The sequence below is a fragment of the Doryrhamphus excisus genome, chromosome 1 (genome assembly GCF_030265055.1).
Source record: "Doryrhamphus excisus isolate RoL2022-K1 chromosome 1, RoL_Dexc_1.0, whole genome shotgun sequence".
Taxonomy (NCBI): Eukaryota; Metazoa; Chordata; class Actinopteri; order Syngnathiformes; family Syngnathidae; genus Doryrhamphus; species Doryrhamphus excisus.
In genome coordinates this window covers 6281347-6301417 of record NC_080466.1, presented here as the reverse complement: position 1 = coordinate 6301417, position 20071 = coordinate 6281347, and the positions used below count along the sequence as shown (strand labels likewise).

The 20071-nt window shown below is 41.3% G+C and overlaps 2 protein-coding genes across 8 annotated transcripts; one reads left to right on the top strand and one right to left on the bottom strand.

Annotated features, from left to right (window-relative positions):
- On the bottom strand, positions 1–11431 carry crmp1 (collapsin response mediator protein 1). 5 transcript variants are annotated; one of them, XM_058071518.1, is made up of 14 exons: positions 10908–11431; positions 9428–9520; positions 9161–9341; positions 8930–9094; positions 8238–8299; positions 8069–8149; positions 7605–7673; positions 7334–7454; positions 7102–7258; positions 4632–4773; positions 4062–4232; positions 2669–2848; positions 2383–2545; positions 1–2087 (listed from the first exon to the last, which is right to left on the bottom strand). In XM_058071518.1, the coding sequence occupies exons 1-14, from the start codon at positions 11250–11252 to the stop codon at positions 1996–1998; spliced, it is 2022 nt and encodes a 673-aa protein (XP_057927501.1). In that variant the 5' UTR covers positions 11253–11431; the 3' UTR covers positions 1–1995. The 5 variants fall into 5 exon arrangements, with proteins under 5 accessions (XP_057927501.1, XP_057927520.1, XP_057927491.1 ...); XM_058071537.1 differs by lacking the exon at positions 10908–11431 and adding an exon at positions 10247–10425; XM_058071508.1 differs by having other exon boundaries at positions 2–2087; positions 9161–9345; positions 9432–9520; positions 10908–11430.
- On the top strand, positions 11413–20058 carry wfs1a (Wolfram syndrome 1a (wolframin)). Of its 3 annotated transcripts, XM_058071484.1 has the most exons (13): positions 11413–11634; positions 12081–12183; positions 12693–13090; positions 13213–13292; positions 14598–14742; positions 14831–15004; positions 15147–15224; positions 15301–15437; positions 15526–15663; positions 15736–15981; positions 16388–16666; positions 17178–17341; positions 17443–20058. In XM_058071484.1, exons 3-13 carry the CDS (start codon positions 12865–12867, stop codon positions 18620–18622), a joined length of 2847 nt encoding a protein of 948 aa, XP_057927467.1. In that variant the 5' UTR covers positions 11413–11634; positions 12081–12183; positions 12693–12864; the 3' UTR covers positions 18623–20058. The 3 variants fall into 3 exon arrangements, with proteins under 3 accessions (XP_057927467.1, XP_057927482.1, XP_057927476.1); XM_058071499.1 differs by lacking the exons at positions 11413–11634; positions 12081–12183; positions 14598–14742 and having other exon boundaries at positions 13050–13090; XM_058071493.1 differs by lacking the exons at positions 11413–11634; positions 12081–12183; positions 12693–13090; positions 13213–13292 and adding an exon at positions 13877–13951.
- The last annotated feature ends 13 nt before the right edge of the window (positions 20059–20071 follow it).

Genomic DNA, 20071 nt, shown 5'->3' with positions numbered 1-20071 from the left:
TTTAACAATGTGTTTATTATTCGGTTGTGTATCACACCGAGAGCTGTTTCTAGTGTTTGCCTCATACAAAATCAAACACTCGTGTTTGTCATCAGTCTTTATTGATCATTAGTGGCTCAGACAACAGTAATGTAAGTGGCATAAAAATGCTAAATGTACCATACACACCAACAACCACAAGAAAAAACAAGGAATCTGTTCAACAAAAAAGCCTGAAGAGATTGTCAGTATATTTGAGTGGAGATCTATAACACATACATTAAGTCTTTCTCACTATATAGGAATTTGTAGGAATTTAAATAATTCTGATTATTGCAATGGCTTATCTGCCTGCGCTTGCATTTTACATTAGAGTGAAGAAGGTGTCTGATTTTTAAGATGTTATTATGGTGCATGATGCTTGCAAATAGCATTGAAATGTAATTGTGCATATGACAATGAAAGTCGTGAACAAGTGAAGATAGTCATAGAACACCATGACTAGGAAATTGTGCTTCTACCGTGGTTTGGAAAAGTGCTCAACTCCTTCCTGATTTTGTGAGGTTTTGTTTTTTTTTTTTTTTTCTGCATGTTTGTGTTTCAGATCACCAAAAAAATGTAAGTATCAGTCAATGACAACACATCTGAACATAAAATTCAGTTTTTTTTAATGAAACTTTTTATTATTAAGGCAAAAAAGAAATATCCACACATACACGGCCATGTGTGAAAAGTGACTGACCCCTAAAACTAACTGATTCAGCCACTCACAAGCAACAACTGCAATCAAGCGTTTGTGATAACTTGCAATGAGTTTTAGCCCACTAATCTTTGCGGAATTGTTGTAATTCGGCCACCTTTGGGGGGGTTTCCAGCATGTAGCACCTATTTAAGGTCATGCCACAGCATCTCATTAGGTCAGGACTTTGACTAGGCTACTCCAATGTCTTCATTTGTATTTTATTCTGCCAATCAGAGGTGGACTTATTGGTGTGTTTTGGATTATTGTCCTGCTGCAGAACCCATTTTTTTCAGCTTGAGGTCACAAACAGATGGGTGGACATTCTTGTTCAGGTTTTTTGGTAGACAGCAGAATTCATGGATGTATTTTTCACAGCAAGTCTTCCCAGACCATCACACTACCACCACCATGTTTTATTGCTGGTCTGATGTTCTTTTTCTGAAATGTGGCGTTACTTGTAATGGGATGTAATGGGAAAACAATTCCAAAAAGTTCAACTTTTGTCTCGTCAAACCACAGAGTATTTTCCCAAAGTTCCTGGGAATCATCAAATGTGTTTTCTAGAAAAATCTAAACAAGCTTTAATGTTCTTTTTGTTCATGCATGTTTTTGGCCTTAGAATTCTGCCATGCAGATCATTCTTACAGAGTGTATTTCTTATGGTGGAGTCATGAACCCTGACCTTAACGGAGGCAAGTGAAGCCCGCAGTTACGTGGATGTTGTTATAGGTCATTTTGGTTGTCCCACTGTCCCATGTTTTCACCATCATTGGATAATAGCTCTCAGTGTGATTTGCTGGAGTGCCATGGCTTTAGAAACGGCTTTATAACCTTTTCCAGACTGATAGATCTCAATTAATCTCAGTTAAATTATATTTCAAAAGGGGGACAATCACTTTTCCACACAGGGCCATGTAAGTTTGGATGTTTTCTTCCCTTAATAATAAAAAGTTTCATTTAAAAACTGATTTTATGTTCAGTTGTCTTGTCATTGACTAATATTTAAATTAGTTTGATGATCTGAAACATCAATCGAGAAACAAGAAATCAGGAAGGGGCAAACACTTTTTCACACCACTGTATGTACAAAGTGTTTGTGGGCTCACCATCTTAAATGCGAGTGAATTATTACTTTTATTGATTGTAAATCACATTGATATACTATGTGCATTTTCTTTTAGGATTGTGTACTCACAAGACAGATCCATAATGGTGTGCATCCTTGTTATACCAAAAGAAACATGCTCTCAGTCATAGATAGTGGTGCATGCTGGTCAACCAAGGCTGGTGATGTTGGAGCGACCACCAGGGGGTGCTACAATACGATGACCGGACCTGCGAGGTATGTTGTCATCAATCTGAGCCCCTGTGAGAATGAAAGCAGAATGGCAACAAGCTGAAACAAATATTGATGGGAAATTGAGAAAGAAAAGAGTATTTAGATTGGTAAAGTTAGCTTCAAATCCCTGGCAGATGGCTCTTGTAGCAAGACCAAAGTTATTTGTATTTATTGTCGCTGTGTATGACTTATTACGGATTACATGGCCTGCCAGAGACTGGAGCAGTGCGGGTATTGTTTTTATTGTCATATACAGTGCTACCTTTAGTATAAGAGTGGCCCAACTAACCAGTGTACTAACCAAAGTATAAAATTGTGTAACCTGATAGGCTGAAGTTGGACTGGTGAAGGTTGCGTATCGGCGGTGGTTGATTCGAGGTGGGAGACGTTTTGGCTGAAGTTGAAGGTGTGATATATTTCGGGGTTGGAATGACATCATACACAGGTCCATCATACATCCCACGTGTGACCTTTTTGTCCTTCACCTACTCAGAAACATAGTAGATAAAACAAAAATATGTTGCATTGTAATACACATTGTTTTGTAATTATGAAAATAATCAATTTATATTTTTAATCAATTTTGAGGCATCTTTGGTGGATCGTACCTGGTTCCTGAACTTTAAACGTTGGTAAGCAAAGTCCGGGAAAGGCTTGCGAGGGATGAATCGACCTGTGCCCTGCTGAACTTGCAGCTGTCCTTCCTCATACACCACCCGACCTTGACTCAACACTAGTGCTGCAGCCCCACGACACTCAAGACCCTCAAAGATGTTGTAATCTGAAGCCTGGGGTGTGGGGGGGGGGGGGGGTGAATAAAAGATAATTGAGTGTGAATGTTAAAAACCAGTGCATGAGGAAATGAACTGTTTCCTTCATCAGGCACATCACATGTCGAAAAATGTCATCCAATACTTCTCTACAGGGGAGGAGAAAGTTACTATGGTACCCATTATGTCATTGTATGGTCATATCACCTTGTACTTCGGTACGAGGTGCATTATTAAAAAAAAAAACTTAAACTGTATTATGGAAAGCAGGAAGTGAACAAATGTAACAGTTACTGATTGTAAAAGTACCAGATGGAGGGGTAGGATTTAATAAGCTTTGCTTCTTCCTACTCCTTTTGGACATGTGGAACTGTGAACTGATTATGTGATGCACTCCATTGTAATCTGATGCATGTTCAAATGAAATAAAACCATTACCATTACCATCATATCCACATCCACATTATTATTATTATTATTATTTATTATTATACGGGAGCCAGGCAACGACATTTCATTGGCAATTTCACTGCTGTGTTATTGTACAATGACAATAAAGAAAGCCTGTCTGTCATATCCAGCATTTACTAGATGCAATCATGCCCTCTAGTGGCTATGACCACTAAGTACATCTTCAAGCGATGGCACCATTGTTTTTGCATCTACACAGTAAACCCACTTTGATCTCACACAAGCATATTCCAGACTTGGACTACAACCAACAATAGTTCTCATTCATACAACATAAATTATATATGAGGCCATAAAATGAAACAAAGAAGGGGTAGGGTTTATTTCTGCAAGCAATGTATCAGAGAGAATAATGCATGCAGCAAAAATGCAGCATTTGAGAAGGGGGGAGGGGGGTAGAGACTTGGGGCGTATAGAAAGAGGGATGGTATAAAAGTGGGGGGAGGGGGAGTGAGAATGCAGTGCAGGGAGGGTAACAGGGTGTGAGGGGGGTGGGGGATTAGAACCTAAAGCCGACAGCAGTCTGGATTAGGGCCTCTCATCGACAAGCTGCAGACCAAATATATCAAACATTGGCTGAAACTTGAGACATTTTGCTTGAGCTAATATTTAGCTTACATATAAAGGAGATATAAATGCAGAAAATCTATATTTGCAGCTTCAATACAAATTGGTATGTGTTTTGTTTTCTTTTACTCTCCTCTGCTTCTACTTTTACCATCATTAATTCAACCTGGCTTTCGCCTCATGTTGTCCTTACCGACTGCTGGAGTTTGGAGGTGATGGTTTTGGTGCTGTCAGGGTCCCAGATGACAACATCCGCATCAGAGCCCACTGCTATCCGGCCTTTACGTGGATACAGATTGAAGATTTTTGCAGCGTTGGTAGACGTCACGGCCACAAACTGGTTCTCATCCATCTTTCCCATAGCCTGTAAGGCAAATCATCTTTAGATACAGTGGAGTTTCTAATGTGGAACACATTGGAGATCACGAAAATAGAAAAAAAAAACCCTTCCACACCTGGGAAAGTAAACAACCAGATAATGGCTCTCACTGTGGGTTGCTAGAGTCCGAAAGTTTTGTAAATGGATTTATCAATGATGTGTTAAGGTAAAAAGAGTGTCAGAATCTTTGCAGAGGGCCGCATTGTACATCTGCATCTGCATCTGCATCCGCATCCACATCCACATCTACATCTCCATCTCCATCTACATCTACATCTACATCTACATCTACATCTACGTACATCTACATCTACATCTACATCTACATCTACATCTACATCTACATCTACATTCATGCCATGCGTGCATTCACTTTGTACTCACCACTGCTTTGTCCCAAACAAAACTCATCCTCTCCTCCACTCCATTGGTGCCCTCTGGGATTAAGGTGAAGTCCTCCTTACCGATTGCCTTCTGAGAGATGCTGTATGCGCAGTGAGCACTGCCCACCACCTGTAGATCGCCGCTGCAGTCAAGGCATGATGCATAATTATCAGAACTGTCCTGAAACTGCAGCAACACCATGACATAACGGCCTCTACAATACTACTAATGGGATCCTATAGTTTATGAAAGGATCTCACATTCAAAGTAGTTATGTTCTTATTGGCCACTAGGTGTTCGAATTCAGACTAAAAGATGCAGTAGTCGGCTATAAAATACAATATAACATGACAACATGTTATCATCATACACTTTCTTACTTTTATGTATAATACGCTAAATTGCAGACCCGCACGGTGGCCAAGTAGCTAGCATGTAAGTCACACAGTAAGGAGATCAGGAAGACCTGGGTTTGATTCTCCGCTTGGGCATCACTGTGTGGAGTTTGTTATTCCCATGTATGTGTGGGTTTTCTTCGGGTACTCTGGTTTCTTCCTACATTCCAAAAACATTTTAGGTTAATTGACTTCAAGGTGTCCTTAGGTATGAATGTGAGTGTGAATGGATGTCAGCTGGGTTAGGCTCCAGCATACCCGCAACCGTAGTGACGATAAGCGGCGTAGAAAATGCATGGATGGACGCTAAAATGCATCCTGTCAGTTAAGAGAGGAGCGACTGAAAACTGAAAATGAAGGACCAGTGGAGGAGAGAGACACACTAGGGAGCCAAGGGCAACAGATGATGAAAGAGACAAATTCTTGTGCTATTTATGGAAACAGGAGCACTGAAAATGCATACAATAAGTCCTATGTGCATTCAGCCCAGAGAGTGTGTTAACAATTACAGAATAAGATCATAATGTAGCACAGTTGCTTAACTTTTTAATCATATGCTCCTATTCTAAATCAGATTTGACATTGTGTATTATATCAACAGCTGCTGTGACAGGAATACCAAATATGAATGAATATGCATTCATGTCCTTTGGTGTCATGCATTTGTTTTAGATATCACATTATGCACACCTTCAAGCTATAAATAACTCTGAATTAATCTAAAAGTTATATTTCATCAACCACATCACAGTCTGGTCTCAGGGTGTGTTCACACTTTTAATGTTTGGTTCAGTTAAAACAAAGTGATGCATTTGTTGTCTTAGTGCAGCTCAAGTTTGAGAGATACCGCTCATTTGCAAGTGAACTCTTGTGTGATTTGGATTTCTGAACGCTACATAAATCAAATACATGGTCCAGTGAAAAAATGACGGTTAAAAACTGCGAAAATTGGAAGTGCTGCCTCTCTGCCTTTGTCCTTAAAACTAGATTATAGAAACGTGTTATAATCTGGTAAAGGTGGCAAAAATAAATATAATAATATGATGTCTAATATAATAATCCAGGTAAATCCAATTAATCCATTCCAGACACCCTAAAATTTCATAGTTGTACACGCAGAGAACAATTGAAAATGCATCTAAATAATTATGACAAATGAAAGTGATAAATTAAATGAACATTTAACATCACTTTTACCGATTGAATACTTGAATGTGGACAAAAAGTGAGTTATTTTTTTTAATTTAATAGTGTTTTCTCATCTGATCAATGTACTTGCAGCAGTGATAAATGAGAAAAACAAAGACTTGTGTTAGCTCCAAAGACTTGGTCAAACGATGATGAAGTCACAGACTGTTTCCATGCTTACACACCGCTAACAGTGACAGTTTATGATAAAGCTACATTATGAACACAGTAGGAATCATGCAGCGTATTAAAAACATGACAAGACAAACGCCAACTGGGAAAAGTACACGAACCAACCAAAAAATTATCATTTACATTTCTGAACTGAACTAAAAATACGGTATATGGGGTGTGTGGTAACCGAGGTTCCATTGTAGCTTTTTTTTTCTTTCAGATCCAGGATACACAACCACAAGTGTGAACACAACCTTAAAAACACAGGCACTTCATGATGGTCCATCCACGCTTATCTGAGGCTGCGTCATGGATGCAGCAAGCACAGACTTCCCTCTAACCGGCTACTTCATCCAGCTCCTCCCGGAGGATCCCAAGGCCTTTCCAAGCCAGTTGATAGCCTCTCCAACATGTCCTTACAAGATGCCCAAGGCACCTCATCTGGCTCCTCTCAACGCAGAGGAGTAGTTCTACTCCATGTTTCTCTCTGATAACAATGCTTCTCACCCAGTGGAGCTCTGATTGAACACCCAGCCACCCTTTTTAGAAAACTAATTTCGGCCGCTCATATGAGGGGCCAAAGGGGTCAGCTACGGAGTCAGTTGGGTGGCAGCCAAAGTCATGGACCTAAGAGGCCCTATCCTTGGCTGCGGAAGCTAGCTCTAATTACATGGGATGTCACATATGTGGGTAAACATGTTGAAAGGTCTTACCAGGACAGAAGTGTATGGAGATGGTCTGAGGTTGTGGGGTCAGGACTAAGAGGTGGAGAAGTGACATAAGCGGCAGCTTTAGCCCAGTTCTTGCTCCAGTAATGGGAACCATCGGTGGCCAGGCTGGCTGTAATTGGCTCGCCAAAAACTACAGCTCCTGAGATTTCGATTAAAAAGGAAAGCAGTCAACTTTCTGGAATACAAACAGGAATGTTGATTTCCTTTAGTAAACCTTTTCTGCGAGCCTGGGTGATGGTGTCAGCTGCACTCTTGCTCATCACCTTGGTGATGTAGACAGGACAGTTAACACGGTTACCAAGCATGATCGCACGGAATACAGCTTCAGCCTCCACCTGCAGGAAGGTAGGTTTTGTCAGAACTTGGATGGCTGGATGGATGGGTGCAGCGATGTAGCGTGGGTTGCCGGGCAAGGTGGGGATTAAATGGGTAGAGAGGTTGATGGGCCTGTAGGTGTTTGGTGGGATGAATGCATGGATGATCACCTCTTCAGGACGACTCAGAGGATGGCCTTCAGGTCCAGTAATGCCCATCGCAAGAATTTTGCTTTGTTCCTAAAGGAAATTTAAAAAAAATTAATAAATAAGATATAAAAAAGATATTTGATGGAAGCGTTGAGTCTGACAAGTATATTTGCTTTATTGGGAAATGCCATTTTTAATCCATCCATGCCATGCTGCACGCCAAAAAAAATAAAATTATTTATTTATTTTTTTAAATGTATTATGGAAAGCAGGAAGTGAACAAATGTAACAGTTACTGATTGTAAAAGTACCAGATGGAGGGGTAGGATTTAATAAGCAACAAAATCAAAAGACCGAATAAACCTCTACAACCCAACATTTTTCAAAGAGTACCGTCTTCAATAATTACAATAATAAAGTATAGACTGTGGTGTCAGTTAATACACATTGGGTGATATTACACAAAGCAGGGAAGTCACTCTTACCTGAGCAATAAGATCTCCATTTTCAGCGTGAACTAACACCACAGCACCAATCTCTTTCAAGAATGAGAATGCCTCGTATAGCTGTAAAAGTGACCAAAATAACATTTTGATGACATAAGAATGACACATTTTACTCAAAATTACTACATGTTGTTCTTAGGAGAGCTACCTGAGAATCTGTCATCTGGTATAAGTCCTTATAGGCCATGTACACCTGGAAGGAGTTGATACCTGAGAAAAATGGACATCATGCTCTTCAGTTCAAAGTGAGAAAAGCCGAAAAGTCAGTCTTTTGTAGGATATGAAGGTTTATGCTACCTTAGGGTGCTTGTAATTGTTTGGAGGACATGAGTTACATAAGCAGCTGATATTTACTTTAACCATTCATTCATTTTCTACCGCTTTGCCTCACATGGGTCTCAGGGGGTGCTGGAGCCTATCCCAGCTGTCTTTGAGCGAGAGGCGGGGTACACCCTGGACTGGTCGCCAGCCAATCACAGGGCACATATAGACAAACAACCATTCACACTCATACACACATTCATACTTATGGACAATTTGGAGTCACCAATTAACCTAGCATGTTTTTGGAATGTGGGAGGAAACCAGAGTACCCGGTTGCACGGGGAGAACATGCAAACTCCACACAGAGATGGCCAAGGGTGGAATTGAACCCTGATCTCCTAGCTGTGAGGTCTGCACGCTAACCACTCGACCGCCGGGCCTACTTTAACCATATTAGAAGTAAAATGACAGTATAATAATGTCTCTGTGTGTTTGCATTAAGAGGATAGGGCCAAATTGTTTCTCAAAAATGTTTTCTCGCTCCTCTCGCTCTTGAAATAAAAAAAATGGATGCACCTTTCTCTTGCACCAGCAGCTCCAACTCATCTTTGACTGTTTCATTCCACTGAGGGATGTCCACATGGAGGGAGTAGTCGCAGCATGCCTTCTTGTCCACCGCTTCCTGCCAGACCTCAAACGCCTCCAGCAGGCTGCCCCCAGGCTGGGGGGTCACATGGTCAACTGCAACAGGTCAGAGGTCAAAAGGATGCATAATCTTAATATCAGCACTTTCTTCTGTAGACTCACTGATCATAGTTGTGCCTCCAGCAAGCGCTGCCTTGGTGCCTTGGAGGAAGTCATCAACAGGATGAATGCCCAGATAGGACTTCATCAAGCAAGTGTTGACATCAATTCCCCCAGGTATCACCATCCGACCATTGGCCTCGATCACTTTTACGCCACTTGGAACAACCAGATTCTCCCCTACCTGCCTACACATAATAAAATGTTAATTGTAGGAAAATATAGAAGCAAAGACAGAGAAGTTATCTGTCATAACATGATATTACGTACGTACTTGATGAGCCCATCTTCAATGTACACGTCCACGTAAAGAGACTGATCATCATTAACCACCCGTCCTCCTTTAATAAGCAGTTGCTCACTCTGCATGAAAGAGTGGATATGTCAATCAACACACTCATATGACACATGACATAACAGCGAATACTCATGCATCCGATCCGATTCGGATAAGCATCCTAAAGTTAAACTGATCTTTTTGTAGCACGCATTGAGCTGTGTAAGACATTTATTTCTAGTCAATCCAACATATGGAGTTAGACAGCACAATGGGGGTACATGTTTACAAATTTTGACCCTTTTTTGTTTTCTCCGGGTACTCCAGTTTCCTCCCACATTCCAAAAACATGCTAGGTTAATTGGTGATTTTAAATTGTCCATAGGTATGAAAATGAGTGTGAATGGTTGTTTGTGTATATGTGCCCTGTGATTGGCTGGCTTGTACCCCGCCTCTCTCTATCCACATCCACATAGCAACAGAGGAAGAGGTTATGAAATGAATAATTTTATCTATAGGCTGTAGTTAAGGTATTTGCCACAAATAGTCCATCTCAGGTACTGGTATTATAGAAATCCAGTGAATGACAAAAGCATTGCATGTGTGATAGTTTACTGTTCGAGGCCTGTTCAGACCTCTGATATCTCAAAGGCTGTCATATTTAGACACAACTGTGCACGGCAATGGCTAAAAAGAGGGGCTAGTTTACGAAGCCTGCTGCTACAGTACAGTACAGTATTGCCTCCTCGCTAAGAATTTAATCGCCTCTTCAGCAGGGATTGCTCTATGGCTCCAGAAGCTCCCTCTCTTACCGTCACATGGGGGAGGTTATTCTCCCGGCAACTGGTCCCGGACATGGTCCTTTCCCCACGGGGCATAGGCCTGTTCACGGTGACTCCGTCTGCACCCCTTTGTTGTCGCCCCCCAAACATATACATACAATATGGTCTCGGCGTGAGCGCGCTCGGTGAAACACAAGCAGCTGACGGCTAGTGCGTGCGCACACAGTAGGGGAAGCGTGCACGTCGACACACACAAAAAAGTGTCGTGCACTTGAGCGCTATAACACAATGATAATAAATACACAAGTTACACACTATCGTCAAATAATTAAACACGCGCGCGCACACACACACAAACACGTCACGATAACAATGGTAGCTTTACTGGGTCGCTGTCCATTTCAGCACCACAATGGTTCAACGTCATTGTGCATTTTCGTTGACTTTAGAGACGAAAACAAGCCCAAGATAAAATTAATATACGTCTTAAAACGAATAAATGACTATACATACAGAACAGTTACTTGATTTGGGGATTTGGACTCGGCATTGCATTGATGAAAACCATTAAATGCCACGCAGAAGGCATCACAGACGCCCAAAAGCTAGTTTGTGCAGACCCCCATAATGCATTTAGAACCGTATATCTTATGTAGGAATTGGATTATGTGTTACAATTTGCAGAAATCACCTTTCCGTGTGTGGTTTCACTCGCCGAAGAATACCCGGTCTCAACCCCTGGACGCTCTGATTCCCCTACTGAAGTGGTCAGAGACATGTCCGGAGGTCCACCGGTAGCCTTCCCGGTGGAGTCGCACACATCCAGTAGTCTCTCCCGGCTACCGCTCCTCGGGGTGCGGCTCCCTTTCCTCCCGACTGCATAGTTGTCGAAGTCGATGGTCTTGCTCTCAAACGCTCCCTCCACGGAGCTGAACATGCCGAAGCTTTTGCGCTGGTTCGGCCCGGTTGTGATGGGTCCAGCCAGGTAGACCGGGAGCTCATCCTCACGGTTCCATTGCCTCCTGCAGTCCGACATTGTAGCTTGATCCACACTGGGAGAGGTGGAGGCAGCAATAAGCAATGTAACCGGGTCACACACGGCACCTCCTCCTCTTGTGTTGGGTGTACGGTGAAGATGAACACAGAAATAAGAAATAAATGATGCAATGCTTTCTTATTAGTCTAGTGAGTAACTCAACTCTGCAGGAATATGTCTTTGTCTTTTTCCCTAAAGCCCAAAGTGGGGTGATGTGCGTGTAGCCTCTTGAGAGGATTACAGCAGCACATGTCATGTTTTAAACCACATCTGGAAGGACAGATTTGTTCAATGCCTGCTGGGCCCTCATATTATTTTTATGTTACTTTTATTGATGTCACACCACTTTCTTGTGGTTAACAGGCTGTAACCAGCAGCTCAGGTATGGAATTCTCTTTATATTGCAAGAGATTTTATTTATTTGTTGTGTGACCACTGACCTGCTTTCTGGTGGCATCAAGATATTATAAGTCAAGACATATGCAACCACAAATGGCAAGAGTAAATATACTTTACATTCATTCATGTGCACAAATGCGTTTTATTGATGCTGCAATGGTGCAGGGTTTACTTTAAAGATCAGTAAAATATTAACTTCAGCCAAAGCTTTATCCAACAACATATACCGTAATCTAAAACTAAATTTGATTAATACTTTTATTTTTTTTACTTTTTTAGCTATTGTATAAGTATGTTTATTGTACAGTTGTGCTAGGTTGCTGTAGCGTTTGTAGTAAATTTAGAGACATGAGAAAACTAGCAAATCAGATTAACCGAAAATTTGATTGGCGTTTCAAGTGAGCCTACCAACGAAGAGTTTATTTTCAGAGGGCGGGTCGTAAAGTTGCTACTTTTAAGGACTTAACACGTCTACACAAGTGAGAGATCTGGCCGTCTAAACTTCTTACAGCTGTCTTCAACAAATCTGGAGGTATGTGGTGCTCTTATATACGTACAAAGATTGTTTTGGTACGATCGCGTGCTGTTATGATCAGTTATAATCGCTGTTATAATCGCTAAACGTTTTAGACATTGCTTGGGTCGGCGCCGGTGTGTTGCTTACTTGCTATATACTCACTGGTCACTTAATTAGGTACACCTCCAATGGCAACTCAATGCAAGAGCTATATATATAATAATTTGTAACCCAAATAATGCACACTTTTGATTTAAACTGTCAGAGAGGAGTTAATTTAACAGCATGTTTTTGTTGTGACTGTAAGTGGGTCATACTGAGTGGGTTTTCTAATATTTTGGTACATGTATTTGCCAAGTCAAAACTGGGCTTTATTATTCTTGGGAAGGCACAGTGGTTGCTAGACCACATATCGGATTGTGTACTTATGTTTAGCTCATTAATTCTAATTCATGACTCTTCTGATGAATGTTATACACCATATGAGGTACAGTACGTCTACAGTTCTCTTGCTATCATTGCAGGACATACGAGAGAAGGACTTCCTTCATATGCCAGCTCCCCTCAACACCCAGGGGTCATGCTCTGTCTTGGATGGTCGCCGTCTCCCCACTCACACTACAATTGCTTCTCCTTTCTCCAATAACCACCTTTTATTTTTAATCCCTCTACAGTCTTCTATCCCAAAACCCACTGATGTCTACACTGATGGAGTCTACTCTCTCTGCAGATCCCAACCCTAAAACTGCGCCATCGACATCATCATCTCCAGACCTTGCTTCTAGCTCAGACTCTAACAACACCCCTGCATCCTCCACTGCTCTCCCTCGGAGAAGAACCTTTGCTTCCATCGCCCAGCGAGTGATCATACAAGAAAGACTGAGAAAAGCAGAAGAGGGAGATGATTCTGATGAAGAAGAAGGTAAATTGGAGGATGGGGTTATGCAGGTTACAGGCCATATAATTCTTAACAACAACCAATAGACATTCACTGCCACTGCTATAAGATACAGTATAACACAGCTACTGTACTGTCTTCTCCAGATGAAGAACCGGAGGAAGATGTATCTAAGGAGCAGATAGAGGAAAAAGCCAAAGCAGGTGATGCCAGAGCTCAAACTCGGGTGAGTGGAGGCACATGCTTGCAGACTGATTCTTGGCATTGTTTTTGTTCAAGCTGGTTGACGCTGTCTGGTTGTGAGGGGGTGTCTATTTTTATCCACTTGCAACATGATGCCTGACTCCCAGTGTGCTACACAAGATGCTGATATGCATTCAAAACAAGCCCACAAGTAAAGCTATATTTCTGTGTATGAACTGGCTTTCCATAGAAATTGGGTATCCTACTTGTCCACATGCCACTGTCATGCCAGTATGGGTTGATGGGGAAATGGCCGAGATTCCTTGTGAATGGCACATATGCAAAACAGTGCATCATCTATTTGCACATACAAAGCACTTAAATAACCACATGGGTTGTGGACTTAACATCCATAGGATATATTCACAATTGTTCAGATTTCTAGGATTTAAAACAGAGTAAGGTCAACCACATGCTTTCCTCCCAAAAACATTCAGAGTGAGGAGATAGTTATAAATTGTCAGTTAATATTAGCAAACAGTGACCCGATACCCTTCTGTGGCCTCTTCTGCGTCCGCAGAGGCATACAGTGGGAGAAGACAGAAGGGCGTGTGACTGCAGGAAAAGGAAATCATTGCTTCTGGGGGACATCTATAGCAGCCCTCACTAAACCTTTCAGACCTTTCCGGCGCACTCGTAATTGTGAGGGTTAGACACTAATTTGTATTCATGTACACCCTATAACACATACCCCACTTTGGGAACCTCTACATATGATCTATATATGATTCCATGAGGGTTATGACTTTGACTTACTTTCCTTCAATGTAATGGGACCTACTTCCTGGAAAAAAACTGTTCTTTCACCTGTTGTAGCTTGTATAAATAAATAAATATATATAAATATATATATATATATATATATATATATATATATAATATATAATATATATATATAATATATATATAATAATATATATATAATCTCACATTACCCGATTGACCCGCATATAAAATTGTATTTTTTTTTAGAAAAATAGTCTGGAAAAAGACAGGCCGTGTTAATATTCGGGGTCATGCATGCAGGTAGTGTCAACCAACTTTTCCACAAGTGAGAGCTTTAATTCTGGTCACTCACACACAACATACTAAAAGTGTATCAGAGGTTGGGCAAGTCAGTGAAAAATAGCAGAAGAGCTATGGTGCTAATTTTAAGATAATGGTGACCAATAAAGCACCAAAAACATTAACCATCAGTGTTCGTCTTGTATTTGAGTATTAGTCATGTTATTTAGGTTAAAGCCACACACAGTGAATTAATCTCCTTTACGTCTCTTCTGTCCATCAGCTGGGTCAGCACTACTTGATTCTCGCTGAAGAGAAGGACACAGATTTAAATAATCATCTCGCTGTTCATTGGTTGATAAAAGCAGCAAAACAGGGAAGAAAGGGTGCAGCAAGAGCCTTGCAGCGCTGTTGGATCCACAAAATAGGTTACTGTGCCTTTACATATGTGGATTGGGTATTGGACAGTTGGGGATTTTACTCCTAAGCTGTTTGCTCTCTGGTTTCCACTCTCAGGAATCACTGCGGAGAACGAGGAAGATGTTCGGAAGTTGTCATCAGAGACCAAGTTTGAGAGGGCGGTGCGTAAAGCAGCCATGATGATGTACTGGAAGCTGAATCCAGACAAGAAGACAAAAGTAGCCATGGCTGAGATGCTGGAAAATGTGGGACAGGTCAACGACCTGCAGGGTAGTATACACTCCCATGATACAGTGCTGTACACTATTTGGAATAATCAGATCTCTAGACCATTTAAGTCAGAGGGTCCAAACTTTTTCCACCGTATATACTATGCAATGCTTGCAAATCAGTTCTTTGGTTTACCCACTAGGGAGCTCTACTACTCGCACTCAGGGTCCAACCTCAAACGAGACTCAGAAAGTACTGCAAAACTTGGTCAGCGATGACGGTAAGTATGAAGTGACAAAGAGAGAGCAAGAACACAGGATGCAATTCGTTATTGTAAACTCAATTTATCTTTTCAGCCAATCAATTGGTGGACCTTGATGAATTTGTTGAGATGACAAAAAACTTGGCTCAAGGTATCGTTCCTTCGTCATCCAAAAAACAAAGCAAGGGAACAGCCAAAGCAGAAAACCCTACTCTTGATCATTACAGTGAGGTACAAAAAATACAGTGCAACATGATTTAACTGCCAGTCAAGTGTTGTGTGTTGACATTGAGTGTTTAATTTTATTTGTGTGTTGAAGTGCAAGACTGAGCTGGTCCCCTCAGAAGAGAAGAAACCCCACATAGGGTCTTGGGGTTTTGGCCGAGGTGGGATGATGCTTGACACAAAGCAAACTGGAGCCATTAAGAAAGCAATGGACATGAAATCACGTCTAATGGTATCTCATTCATTTTGCAACATTATGCGGTGGTTGGCATCCTTTCTTTATGTCTGTCTCTGCTCTCCTGAGATGCTGCACTATCCACTGGATACCATGGTGGAGGTAAAGGAGCACCTGGTCGACTGGGCATCACGGGCCGGCGTCCAGTGGCTGAGCACCATCATCCCTACGCAACATGTCAATACGCTCATCTTCTTCTTCATCATCAGCAACCTTACCATTGACTTGTTTTCCTTCGTCATCCCTCTACTGGTCTTCTATCTCTCCTTCGTCTCGATGATTATTTGTACTCTGCGTGTTTTTCAGAGTAGCAAGGTGAGTTATCTTTGTCTGGGAATTGTGATAAAATGACTCTAGGTTTAGTGAGTGCCTATAACCGAGGAATTTAAGAGCTGAAAATAGGTCAAGGTTTATTTTCTCAGAATTAGCTCTGAATCTAAGGGAACAAAATGTAATATGAGAGAGTCTAAACACTATATACAGTTGTGCTGTCAGTTTAAAAACAGTATTTGCCAAAATTGGAATTGGTAGGTTAAGCTTTTTAAAGATGGTGATCAGGTGGTTTAAAGGTGATCAGTGCACAAAGTGACATATCCAAATCTATAGGCACAAAGTTGCACACAAACCAAACCAAAGAAACTCACACAGTCTGGAATACTATTAGAGATAATAGTTTTCTCAGAAATATAATTTGTGTTGTTAATTTTATTCCGATTTTCAGACATGGCATAACTTTCGAGCTCTGACATCTCTCCTGACTCGTCTCGAACCTGGCCTGGATGTGGAGCAGGCAGAAACCAACTTTGGCTGGAATAACCTGGAGCCTTATCTGTATTTCATCTTCTCGGTCTTCTTCGTCATTTTCTCCTTCCCTGTAGCTGACAAGGGCTGGATCCCCTGTTCAGAACTATCCACGGTGGCCATCTTCTTTACAGCAGTCAGTTACCAGAGCCTTAGTCCCATGGCTGCCACATACGCACGCCGAGCAATGGTCATAGAGGTGAGAGAAACATGTAATTGAATGTGAAATCCCTGTCACTAATTGAAAACAGATTGTATAAAAATGTCTATATACTTTACAATTACAGTAATGAAATTTGTCATATGGCTTTTGCACAAGGACACGCCTTTAGTGTGCATGCACACATACACACAGTCTCAGAGAAGCTCATGTCACATTTTCCTCTCTCTGTGCTTTATGTGGGGTGTGGCTTGCCTGCTTGAGAAAGAAGATGGCAGGATAGAGTAAGTTTAAATGCTAGCTGCAGTTTAAATGCACTGTTAGGTTTTTCCTTCATGATTTCCTTCAGCAGTAACCATGTCAGTGCATCTTCTCTCTAAAGTGGAGCAAACAAGGAGAGACATGATTGATTTTTCCCACTTTTTGTGCTCATAAATGGGCTCTAGGTACACATAATACTGTTAGAGTATCATTAAAAAATTATTTTGCCTAATAGAAGACCTTGAATTAATGAAAAAAATGACAAAAAAAGCATTATTTTTCACTACAGGTTGCGTCATCTCTTTGTGGCCTGACACAATTCCTGCCAGAGAACATGACCAGGCTTGGCTTCCTGGGACACACGTTTGCAACACTGCCTCTCGGGAAGTCAGTAGTGCTACAGCTTAGTATTCCCTGTCTGCTGTATGTTTACCTTTTTTACCTATTCTTCAGGTGAGACTTATAGGGCCTTCAAATTGTACGCTTCTTTCTTAATACTGAGGAAATGTATGGAATGACATGTTTACTATTAACTGTTTTCTCCTTGCGTTTAGCATGGCCAGAAAGCGAGGCTTCCGGGGGACATATTGCATCCTGGTACCATACTTGGTGTGCTTCATGTGGTGTGAGTTCTCAGTGGTGCTTCTTCGGAATTCCACTGCTGTTGGTATTATACGCACCTGTGTGGCCTACTTCCTCTTCCTGTTTGCACTGCCTGTCCTGGCATTCGGCCTTGCCATCATGCTCCTCATACAGCTCTTCAAGTGGTTCCTGGAGCTGGAGCTCACCAAGATGATTGTCACCTTAGTTGTATGTGCCATCCCAGTCACGCTGCGGCTCTGGACACGCTTCAGCACGTCTATTCTAGATGTTTTCCGCTCTCTTACGCACCGTGGCCCAGTCAAACTCATCTTACTTTGCATCTCCATGGTGATCCTATTCTTCTCCATCTATGTGTATCACGCTGAAGGTCAGAAAGTCTACAACTCCACCCTGACGTGGAACCAATATAGCCAAGCTTGCGGACCACCTGCATGGGAATCCAAAGGTATGGCCAAGACACAGATCTTCTGCAGTCACCTGCAAGGACACAGGGTCACCTGGACTGGACGTTTTAAGCACGTCCGTGTGGCTGAGACAGAAAATGGGGCGCAGTCGGTCATCAACATGTTACCAGTGTTTCTTGGAGACTGGCTGCGATGCCTCTATGGTGAGACGTACCCTAAATGTGAGGCAAAGAACATGACAGTCACAAACCTAACAGCTTCCAGCTCCACGCCACATTCAGTTTCGTTACCCGTGCTGCTACGAATGCAAGAAGAGGAGGAGTTATGTCAGATCAAGGCACTGGCCAAACACACCTGCCATGTCAAACGCTTCGACAGTTACAGATTCCAAGTTACCTTAGGGATGACCAGGGATGAAAGCGCTGAGGCGGATGACCCAGGAAGGGATATTGTGCTTATGGCCAGCCATGAATTCCGTCAGGTCCTCTTCAACCTGAAACCGGGAAATATGGTGGAGTTCTGTACCAAGCTGGAGGGTCGTTTAGGAGCAAGGGCACCGGCTTTCGAGTTGAAGGCTGTCAATTGTCTGGACTGTGTTTCTCCACTGTTGACTGGGGGCAGGCAGGTGAAGATAGAGAAAGACTGGAGACGTACCACCATGCGAGCCCTGCAGTTTGCATTTGACTTTTTTTTCTCTCCCTTTATGTCAGCGAAGATCACGGGCTAAGAACGGAGCCAAGAGGGACACTGGAAGCAAAGACTGAACCAAAACGGCTGTTACCAAAATGACACAGTCATTGTTTACTATTTAATTGTGCCTCTTCCTTGTGTATATACTTACACTACAATTTGTTTACGTATGTCTTAAAAGTGGTAGGACAGCTATGGCCTATCCAATCATTTTCATTGAAATGAAATAATTGAAAATGAGTAGGAAGAAGCAGTGCATGTTTATTTCTGCCCCTCCCAGTAAATATTACAGGGGGGATTGCAGTTTGAAGTTTCAAGGAAGGTTTATTTTGTTTTTGATGTCAAGCATGTTGTCAATTTCAAAGGGCACTTGACCCCTACTGGCTGAGGAATCTCTACTCAAATGTCAAATCCAAACAAATTTTAACCGATTTTCTTAAAAAATTTAGGAATTATTGCTTTATGCTTAAAAACAACAAACATTGTGTTCAGTGAATACAGAATGCAGGCTAATTTAATTTAAGTAAGTCAAATATAGAATCAATGTAATTTTATTTGACTTCAAACAGCTTTGCTGGAGATGCAATAACAATGAATATTTTTATTGATTATCACATTTTTCCTTCATATTTCTGCATGTGTGTGTGTTTACATATTTTCAGTATTTACCTTTGAATTTAAGTTCATGATCACTTTGCCTATGGATGCCTGTTAGTACTATTTATTGTTTGAATGTAATATGTCACAAAAATGGTTGACATATCGTGTCAGTTTGGAGTTTAGTTGTTACATTAAGTCAAACCAGTTTTATTGATATGGCGCCAATACACAACAGAAGTTATCTCAAGGCACTTTACACATAGAGCTTGTCTTGAAGCATGCTCTTCATATAATAAAGAGAACCAGAGACACATGATGTGTTAGCCAAGGAAGGAAGATCTTATTGTTTTCACTTCTATAAGTTAATTAATTGTCAATGTGGCTCATACATTGGGTAAATACTAGGAGAAACTTGATGGCACTGATTCCTACATTTCAAGAGAAAGCATACAGAAAGCAAACAAATACTGAATATTGACCATTCCATATTAATAAAAAATGTGTATATTTTGCAATAGTACAATCACTATTTACACTAGCATATTTTCAAAGTCATCTCATCCCAGATATCAAATTATGCCCAAAAAGAAGCGCCACTGAGGTGTATCCAAACATGCACATGTTTACTGTGACAGTTATGAGTTGTGAGGAATTTATCATAGTGTGCAATGAAGATTAAAGTGCCTGACTTTTAAAAAGCCATGTTTTTTTCTCTTTGTTATGAATGCACAAGTTATTGTTCCATACAGCATGTATGTTGAATAAGAAATCCTAGATGTTATATGCTTCTCAACCCTGAACTCTCCACATGCACCGAATCATGAATCATATTTGGGGGACTTGTGTAATGTCTGTTTCATCCAAAAATATTACTGTGGACTTTCAT

Coding starts and splice junctions, on each gene's coding strand:
- wfs1a (XM_058071484.1), top strand. CDS start 12,865: ATGTCTACACTGATGGAGTCTACTCTCTCTGCAGATCCCAACCCTAAA. Junction 14,743..14,830: donor CTGTTGGATCCACAAAATAG/GTTACTGTGCCT, acceptor TTCCACTCTCAG/GAATCACTGCGGAGAACGAG. Junction 15,225..15,300: donor AAACTTGGTCAGCGATGACG/GTAAGTATGAAG, acceptor TTATCTTTTCAG/CCAATCAATTGGTGGACCTT.
- crmp1 (XM_058071518.1), bottom strand. CDS start 11,252: ATGTCGGACTGCAGGAGGCAATGGAACCGTGAGGATGAGCTCCCGGTC. Junction 9,095..9,160: donor TGGAGGCACAACTATGATCA/GTGAGTCTACAG, acceptor GACCTGTTGCAG/TTGACCATGTGACCCCCCAG. Junction 8,150..8,237: donor ACCAGATGACAGATTCTCAG/GTAGCTCTCCTA, acceptor TCACTTTTACAG/CTATACGAGGCATTCTCATT.